Here is a 10,020-nt window from a genome sequence, read left to right on the forward strand (position 1 = left end):
CATGCTAATGTAAAAAGCTGGTTTTTGATATAAATATGAACTTGATTGAACAAAACATGCATGTATTGTATAGCATAATGTCCTAGGGTTGTCATCTGATGAAGATCGTCAAAGGTTAGTGCTGCATTTAGCTGTGGTTTTGTTTTTTGTGACATTATATGCTAGCTTGAAAAATGGGTGTCTGATTATTTCTGGCTGGGTACTCTGCTGACATAATCTAATGTTTTGCTTTCGCTGTAAAGCCTTTTTGAAATCGGACAGTGTGGTTAGATAAAGGAGAGTCTTGTCTTTAAAATGCTGTAAAATAGTCATATGTTTGAAAAATTGAAGTTTTTGTATTTTTGAGGAATTTGTAATTCGCTCCACGCCTATCATTGGATATTGGAGCAGGTGTTCCGCTAGCGGAACGTCTAGATGTAAGAGTTAAGAATTATAGATACAGAACACCTTTGTGCAATCGAGGTGTCCGATTTTAAAATAGCTTTTCGGTGAAAGCACATTTTGCAATATTCTGAGTAGATAGCCCAGCCATCAGGGCTAGCTATTTAGACACCCACCAAGTTTAGCCCTGACCAAACTCCGATTTACTATTAGAAAAGTTTGATTACCTTTGGTGTTCTTCATCAGAATGCACTCCCAGGACTGCTACTTCAATAACAAATGTTGGTTTGGTTCAAAATAATCCATTGTTATATCCAAATAGCGGCGTTTGGTTCGTGCGTTCAAGACACTATCCGAAGTGTAAATGACGCATTTCGTGACAAAAAAATTCTAAATATTCCATTACCGTACTTCGAAGCATGTCAACCGCTGTTTAAAATCAATTTTTATGCCATTTTTCTCATAAAAAAACGATAATATTCCGACCGGGAGTGGTGGTTTTCGTTCAATGATAAAACATGGAGTCCACTCGTGCACGAGCCTGAGTCTCACAGTACTGTGACCAGCCACTATCCAAACGCGCCACTTTTTTTCAGCCAGAGCCTGCAAAGCCACGATTCAGCTTTTTGCCGCCTTCTGAGAGCCCATGGGAGCCGTAGGAAGTGTCACGTAAGAGCAGAGATCCCCTGTAATGGATAGAGATAATCAAGAAGGCCAAGAAATTGTCAGACAGGGCACTTCCTGCATGGAATCTTCTCAGGTTTTGGCCTGCCAAATGAGTTCTGTTATACTCACAGACACCATTCAAACAGTTTTAGAAACTTTGGAGTGTTTTCTATCCAAAGCTAATAATTATATGTTTCTGGGCAGGAGTAATAATCAGATTAAATCAGGTACGTTTTTTATCCGGCCGTGAAAATACTGCCCCCTAGCCATAACAGGTTAATGGTTATCTGTAGGAGTCAGATGGCTTTGGAATGTGTAGGTGGAGATCTTAGAAACTAACAATGTCACTGAGGGAGAGAGGGAAATGTATAACATTTACATTATGTCAGGATATGTTATTGTTAGACATCAGGGATCCTCTGGGAGGAGAAGAAACAGTCCGGTATCAATGACCATGACAGCCTTGAGTTGGGGAGGAGTGAGCACTTTGGGGTAGAGATCAGGTTAGATGAAGTGAGGAACAACAGATATCACTAAGGTTCTGTCTAGCAACAGAGATGCATTGGCTGTTCAGTTATGGAGGAGGAGACTCAGCCTAGAAGAAAAGGTTAAATATCAGTGCTTATATGAAATGTTTTGTCTGAATCCAGCTGTAACGACCCTTTGGGAAGAATTAAACTTGGTTAAGCTTCTCTAGTGTCCGTGAGTTATTTACTCTGAAAATTAGAACCTAACAACATGCATGCATGCACGTGTGTGTGTGTGTGTGTGTGTGTGTGTGTGTGTGTGTGTGTGTGTGTGTGAGTGTGTGTGTCTGCATGACTGCTTCTTGGGTTGGGCTGGTAGTGGGATTGTGGTTGCACGAGATCACACTACATAGCAGCTCCCTGAGATCATCGTTGTGAGAAGATGATTGGCCTACATACAGTAGCAGAGCAGAAGTTATACCCTCTCCCTCTCCACGTGCCTTGAGGAAGCAAACACATCCAGACACGGCCCACGCTTACACACACACATAGCCGCGGGAAGTACGGTTGGTGAGGGTGCTGCAGCACCCCCTGAAAAATCTGAATTACAAAAATATATTAATACAAATATATACATTATTTTGGTTAAAAAAAAATACATTTTTTTCACAAAAGTAGTGCAATGGGCCTTTACTAGTATTAGCGGACCGATATAGACTTCTGTAGCGCGGACAACAACAAAAAAATCTCTGTTTTGGCAAAAAAGGTAGTTGTATAATTAAGAACAGCATTTTCCAGGATTCAATAGCTGGAATTGTAAGAGTTGTTGCCCTGTCCCTTTCTCAGAGATTGTCATTCTAATGGAATCCAGAAAGAACAAAACCCTGTCCTCAAACATTTACATCAGAAGGTACAAAGTTATGCGCAAAGACAAAAAACATCCACATCAAATGTAATATTTTTCTTAATCAAATAACATGGAAGAAAAACACTTTTGTGCAGTATTAATTTACCATCCTTACAAACCACTTAATGTAAATATACATCACTGTATTGTACATAGGCTGGTCATCTAGGTTTGTACCTGTAGTCTTTTCATCACCATGCATTGAGTACATTGAGACATCAAGTGGTTTGTGATGATGTGATGTGATGCCGTGGTTAGTAGTGCTAGCGTTGTGGGAGGGTGCGATTCCCACAGGGGACCAGTATGAAAATGTACGTACTAACTACTGTAAGTTGCTCTGGATAAGAGTGTTTGCTAAAATGTAAAAGGAATGAATAGTCTATTTCTATTTTCACATAGAAATAAGTTGCATTTGCAAAGTATTTCAAGAAAGTGGAAAAAATATTTAAAGCAAATATTTGTATATTCCACAAGTATTATCAGATTAACTGTTTTGTACAGATAATTATCAGACTCAAGTTACAAATGCTGGTAAACACTCAAATACATTTAGTAAAACATTTTCACAAAAGAAGTACTAGTCCTATATTAGTGGACCGATATAGCGGTCCTCAGCATGGGCAAAACAAATTAAAAATGGTGTCCCCCCACCCACCAAAATCCTTTCCGCGGCTATGCGCACACAGAGAGGGACAAGACATGGCTTGTCTCCTGCTACCTACCACAGTCAATAACATCCCATTTACTGTACATTGAACCCAGATCCTGATTTATGTTGAAAACCATTCCATTTAATGGACAGGATTACCTGTTATTCCATCTCCAACATTCTGTTGTCTAAATGCATGATTGGCAGGATGCATGTGTGATGAAAGTTACATGTTAATCGAAAGGTTAACCTTTTTCTTCAGAGAGCAGTGTCCCCATGACCTTCAGAGGGAGTCAATTGACTTCAACATTCTGTAGCATATAGGTAGCCTGGCGGTTAAGAGCATTGGGCTAGTAACTGAAAGGTTGCTGGTTCAAATCCCCGAGCCAACTAGGTGAAAAATCTGTCTATGTGCCCTTGAGCAAGGCGTCTGCAAGTTGCTCTGGATAAGAGCGTCTGCTATGTGACTAAGATGTAAAAGAATACAGTACTACATGAAGATGTACTAGCTAGAGCACAACAGTGTACACTTAAGAGAGCATTGCTGAGAGGCACAAACTGCTATTGTAGCATTGCAGTCTGATGACAATACAGTCTTTAGGATTTCCCTCATATGAAAAACATCTGTCCCTCTTACAAGCAGTATTCTCTACTGCTCTTATCAGGCCCTAATCATCCACTGAGATTGATCACAGATTGACGTGGTCACCAATAGAGTCAGAACACGCATACGAGGACACAGCCGTGAGAATCTGAACAGCCATGGAGATGCAGGGCACCTGGGCGATCACGTAGGCCAGGGAGCGCATGGGTGCCCGCAGGACACACAGGTAGGCCAGCGTATGGAGCATGCGGAATAGGAAGAAGACCAGGAAGTGAGCGCGGGCCACGGCCAGTGACGGGCCAATCAGGGAGTAGACGGCCCCCAGGAACAGGAAGGGGACGATATTCTCCATGTCGTTACGGTGAACCCTGAAACACACGAAAGAGAATATTAGATGTATATTTCTAGATATTAATGATTGAGTATATTCATATTCATTATCACGAAGGTATGGCTTTTTAAGCGAATAACTAAGTGGTTTGCACTCAACAAGTAACCTGGATACACACAACTGCTCTCCATGCTCACACATCTGTTTTGAATCATAAGTTAATTCCCGGAACTTACGGTATTCGGTTGTCTGACTCAGCCGTCTGGCACTGACCCAAACAGTGAAAACACTTCCGCTATGACTACTCAACATTACACACACTGACACACACACTTTTTCGATTAGCCAACATTAGGGAGGGGTTTAGCCTAGTGAATAACAGAGGGAAATACCTCCATCTTAGCATGACCAAGATGAGTACACACACACACACACACACACACACACACACACACACACACACACACACACACACACACACACACACACACACACACACACACACACACACACACACACACACACACACACACAGGTTGAGCGTAGAAACCCTCCATTACAAGGGTTTTACCGTCAGCTAGCTGAGTCAGTTGTAAAACACAGACTATGGATTTCAATTACCCTCAAGAGCCTAAACAGTTGTAGACTCAATACTACAAATTTTCATTCCAATGAAATGGCATTCCAATGAAATCAGATTTGCTCAGAAAAAGGAAAAGGAAGGAAGAGGAAGGTTGTATATAATCTCAGAGAATTGCAGTGTGTTGTTCATCTTACTTTGTTTAATTAAAGTACCACTCCAACCAATCAACACCAAGATATGGAAAAGGACCCAGGATCTCCCATGGCGTTGACTAAACAAAATTCACTCTTGACCTTTAAATGTTTGATTATTTTGGCAGAGCTGGACAAGCATATACCCCTCCAGAATCTTAGGAGTTTAAGATGAATAGGAGTGCAGACTGAAACCACCATTACATGGCTTTCTCTCTGGCTACAAAGCCACTCCTGTACTAATATTATTGTAGGAGACCTGCCCTGATAAGAATTAAACGTCACTCCACACAATTCATTTTTTTGTAGGGGTTGGTACATTTTCTGTTGGGCAAATCAAGTCTGAAATGTTAAAGTACATGGAAATTAAACTTTAGAAGCCTTCTAATAAAACTCTGCACAATTAATTGGACCTAAATGATACCAGTCATGAAGCAATCCACTTTATTGTGCATCAGTGCATGAATGCCTGCTCAGTTCAACACATTTCCTGTCATAAATGGCTCTGGTCAGAGAGGGCCCCAAGTGAAGGAGAAAAGTTTTTTTTTAAATGTTTTTTCTGCTGTCATGGATCATATCCCGACAAGTTAAAACAACACAGACACTGAACCATATCCCCAGCCCGAGGCTGGAGAACAAACATCCATGAAATGAAAACAAAAGTGCCACAAATTATCTCTAAAGATTTCAACCAGATCCAGATAAAATTCTCCATTCACGTTTGAGAAAAATACAAACGTTTCCTATTACTGTTAAATTTCAGACCACTTAAAATGTAATCATATTGCTACCATCAATGTCAAAAGGCAAGGCTACATTGAAATCAGTAATCATTCCTCTCACCTTTGGCACCGCTCTACATCTGGATCCTCTCTGAAGTGCTGGAGGCCACCATGTCTCTGTGCGTCCTCTGGGTTCGCAAAAGCCTTCACATGAGAGAGAGAGAATGAATACCTTGAGCAATGTTTATACAGCGCAGAACTTGACTTGAGGAAGTAAGACATTCAAAGCATACATCAAATACCGAATTAGCCTAATAAACTGTCAGCTAGGACGCATAGAGTCTCTTACCTTTTTGCGCAGCCTTACTTGTCCAGTGATGATTGCTATGATGTACATCTTGATTACCAGGAGAACACTATAGAATACAAAACAGGAAAAAACCTTGTTCTCTAACATGATTATTTGGTATGATCTTCCCATTCCCAAATGAAGTACTGCTGTTGATGTGTGCCTAACGGGAAAGTGCGTGTGAGTGTGCTGGATCCCCAGTCTAAACACTTTCACTGACGCACATTTTGGAGGGGCTGGTCTGGTGTCTCTCTTGCTCTCACTCTCACTCTCTCTCTCTCTCTCTCTCTCTCTCTCTCTCTCTCTCTCTCTCTCGCTCTCTCTAGCTTCGTTTACACCTTGCATTAACATGTAGGTTTTGTGATCTGATCAGTATGATACAATCACTATCTAATCAAGGTTTGACACTAGCAGACATTTTATGGGCTCCTGACCAATTGTGCTATTTTGTGTATGACTGCGTGGCCACTCAATCATTAAGTTTGCAGACGACACAACAGTTGTAGGCCTGATTACCAACAATGACAAGACAGCCTACAGGGAGGAGGGCCCTGGCAGAGTGGTGCCAGGAAAATAACCTCACTCTCAGCGTCAACAAAACGAAGGAGTTGATTGTGGACTTCTGGAAACAGCAGAGGGTGCCCGCCCCTATCCACATTGATGGGGCCGCAGTGGAGAAGGTGGAAAGCTTAAATTTCCTCTGCGTACACATCACTAACAATCTGAAATGGTTCACCCACACAGACAGTGTGATGAAGAATGCGCAACAGTGCCTCTTCAACCTCAGGAGGCTGAAGAAATTCTGTTTGGCCACTAAGAAACTTTTACAGATGCACAATTGAGAGCATTCTGTCGGGCTGTAACACTGCCTTGTACAGCAACTGCACAGCCAGCAACCGCAGGGCTCTCCTGAGGGTGGTGTGGTCTGCCCAACACATCACCGGGGGCACACTGCCTGCCCTCCAGGACAGCTAGAGCACCCGATGTCACAGGAAGGCCAAAAAGATCATCAAGGTCATCAACCACCCGAGCCACAGCCTGTTCACCCCGCCATCATCCAGAAAGCGAGGTCAGTATAGGTGCATCAAAGCTGGGACCGAGAGACTGAAAAACAGCTTATATCTCAAGACCATCAGACTGTTAAATAGCCATCATAGCCAAATAGCTGGCTACCACCCGGCTACTCAACCCTGCATCTTAGAGGCTGCTGCCTTATATACATAGACATGGAATCACTGGCCACTTTAATAATGGAACACTAGTCACTTTAATAATGTTTACATACTGCTTTACTCATCTCATATGTATATACTGTATTCTATTCTACTGTATTTAGTCAATGCCACTCCGACATTGCTCATCCTAATATTTATATATTTCTAATTTCCATTCTTTTATTTTTAGATTTGTGTGTTGTCGTGAATTGTTAGATACTACTGCACTGTTGGAGCTAGGAACACAAGCATTTCGCTACACTTGCAATAACATCTGCTAAATATGTGTATGTGACCAATAACATTTGATTTGAGTTGGATGATGACTTCTACTTCAATTGGTCAGAGGCCAAGACATATTCATTATCCCAGACCAGACCCAAATCCCGACACTCGAAGAAGGAAGAGACGGCGCTATAGAGGCTGGCATGCTGGATACCTAACGAGACTACATCGAAGAGTGGATAAATTCGCCTCTACTCTCCATTCTATTGACGAACGTGCAATCACTGGAGAATAAACTGGATGTGCTCCGTTCGAGACTATTCTATCAACGGGATCTGAAGAACTGTAATATCCTATGTTTCGTGGCTGAACAAGGACATGGTAAATATAAATCTAGCTGTTTTTTCTATATATCGGCAGGACGGAACGGTGGCGTCAGGGAAGCTCCAGTGAGGGGGTTTGTGTCTCTTTGTGCAACAACAACTGGTGCGCCATCTCTAATATTAAGGACATCTCTAGGTTCTGCTCGCCTGAATTAGAATACCTCATGATAAGCTGTAGGACATACTATTTACCAAGAGAGTTTATATCTATATTTTTCATAGCTGTCTATTTACCACCACAAACTGATGCTGGCACAAAGACCGCACTGTATAGGGCCATAAGCAAACAAGAAAATGCTCATCCAGAGGCGACGCTCCTAGTGGTCGGTGACTTTAATGCAGAAAAACTGAAATTGGTTTTTACCTCATTTCTACCAGCATGTCACCTGTGCAACTAGAGGCAAAACACTCTATATCACCATTATTCCATCCATGCATACAAAGCTTTCCTTTGCTCTCAATCTGACCATAACTCTATTCACCTGATTACTGCTTACAAGCAAAAACTCAAACAAGAAGTACTAGTGACATGTTCAAAACAGAAGTGGTCCGATGAAGCGGATGCTAAGCTACAGGACTGTTTCGCTAGCACAAACTGGAATATGTTCTGGGATGCATCCGATGGCATTGAAGAGTTTCCCACTTCAGTTACCGGCTGTATTAATAAGTGCATCGACGATGTCGTCCCCACGGTGACGGTGCGGATGTTGCCTGGATTACAGGCAACATCCGCAAGCAACAGAACAGTGTATTGTTTGTTGTTTTTATTAAATAGTTTTAATTAAATAGTTTTTAATCATAGCTAAAGTTTGTATTGCTATGGATTCTGCGACGTGGTCAGCCTTTACGGCTGGGACCGCAAGTTTATGTTCCGGATTCCTGTTAAGTAGCAGTTAGCTGCAAGCCATCATGAAAACGGAGCAGGCTAACATTAGCAGTTCTAGCCCACCTGTGTTTTTATCCACAGCTGGGCACAAATACGTCAAGTGTGAGATGTTTTCCATACAATCACAAGATGAAGATAATGTGGAACTGGAAAATGGACAGCGATTTGCCTGCCCTTCAAGCAGCTGAGGGAAGAGATCCTCTGGCTGTTAGCTCGGCTGCGAGAAAAGGATAACCTGCTTTCTAAGTAGACCAACCTTGCTGTAACGCAGGCAAACAGAATCTCAGTTTTAAATACATCCTATAGCAAAGCTGTTGATTAGTCGGGCGACGTTGATCTGTCCAAATCCAAAGGACAGATGTAAAGCTCAACTCCGCAGCCCATGGGAGACTGGACACTCGCAAGGCATAAGAGGTCGGGTAGTCAGTCTGGCCACCTGTCACGTCCTGACCAGCAGAGGGAGTAATTGTATTATAATTTGGTCAGGACGTGGCAGAAGGCTATTTGTTTTGTATGGTTGGGGTTGTGTGTGTTATTAAACGGGTGTTTGGTTTATGTAGTCTGGGGTTTGAGTATATGTTCTAGTGTTGGTTTTCTATGGTTTTCTAGTCTGTCTATTTCTGTGTGGTTTGTGTGGCTCCCGATCAGGAACAGCTGTACGTCATTGTTCCTGATTGGGAGTCATATATTAGATGCTTGTTTTTACCTGGGGATTTTGTGGGTAGTTGTCTTTTGCACTGCTAGTGTTCTTAGCCTGTGAAACTGTCGTCTGTCGTTCTTTTGTTTTGTTGTTTTTGAGGTTCTCTTTATTTAATAAATTATAAAGATGAGCATCCACATTCCCGCTGCGTTTTGGTCATCTCTACACAACGACACCCGTGACAGAACTACCCACCAGAAAAGGACCAAGCAGCGGAGTAAAGAGCAAAGGGAATTTGATATGGACTGGCGGGAGAAATGGACCTACCTGGGAGGAAATTCTGGACGTGGCTGGACCTTGGCACCAGGCTGGGGAATACCGTCACCCACGGGAGGAAATCAAGGCAGCCAAGGCGGAGAGGCGTAGGTACGAGGCCTTGTACGCGCTGAGGGAGAAGCACGAGAGGCACCCCCAATAATTTTTTGGGGGGGGCACACGGGTAGTTTGGCTGGGCCAAGGATGAGCCATAAGCCAGTTATCCGTGTTTATATGGAGGACCATATGGAGTGGAGGGCGCCGAGTTTTGAAGAAGTGCACACGATCTCGCCCATACGCACGCACAGTCCAGTGCGAGTTATTCCAGCCCCTCGCAAATGCCGTGCTAGAGTGGGCATCCAGCCTGGTAGGAGGATGCCTGCGCAGCGCGTCTGGTCACCGGTGCGCCTCCTAGGACCAGGCTACCCTACGCCCGCTCTATGCACGGCGACCATCAGGCCCCTGCACAGCCCAGTGCGCCCTGTACCAGCACCCCGCTCGTACAGG

The 10,020-nt window shown here is 43.1% G+C and overlaps 1 protein-coding gene across 1 annotated transcript; it reads right to left on the reverse strand.

Annotated features, from left to right (window-relative positions):
* Positions 1 to 2,189: 2,189 nt before the first annotated feature.
* LOC106562718 (prostaglandin E synthase) lies at positions 2,190 to 6,101 on the reverse strand. Its single transcript, XM_014127713.2, has 3 exons — positions 5,851 to 6,101; positions 5,623 to 5,705; positions 2,190 to 4,042 (listed from the first exon to the last, which is right to left on the reverse strand). The coding sequence occupies exons 1-3, from the start codon at positions 5,980 to 5,982 to the stop codon at positions 3,760 to 3,762; spliced, it is 498 nt and encodes a 165-aa protein (XP_013983188.1). The 5' UTR covers positions 5,983 to 6,101; the 3' UTR covers positions 2,190 to 3,759.
* Between the last annotated feature and the right edge of the window lie 3,919 nt (positions 6,102 to 10,020).

Source organism: Salmo salar, chromosome ssa11, assembly GCF_905237065.1.
Source record: "Salmo salar chromosome ssa11, Ssal_v3.1, whole genome shotgun sequence".
NCBI classification, from domain to species: Eukaryota; Metazoa; Chordata; class Actinopteri; order Salmoniformes; family Salmonidae; genus Salmo; species Salmo salar.

Coding starts and splice junctions, on each gene's coding strand:
- LOC106562718 (XM_014127713.2), bottom strand. CDS start 5,982: ATGGGAAGATCATACCAAATAATCATGTTAGAGAACAAGGTTTTTTCC. Junction 5,706..5,850: donor AAGTAAGGCTGCGCAAAAAG/GTAAGAGACTCT, acceptor TCTCATGTGAAG/GCTTTTGCGAACCCAGAGGA. Junction 4,043..5,622: donor GATGTAGAGCGGTGCCAAAG/GTGAGAGGAATG, acceptor CGTGTGTTTCAG/GGTTCACCGTAACGACATGG.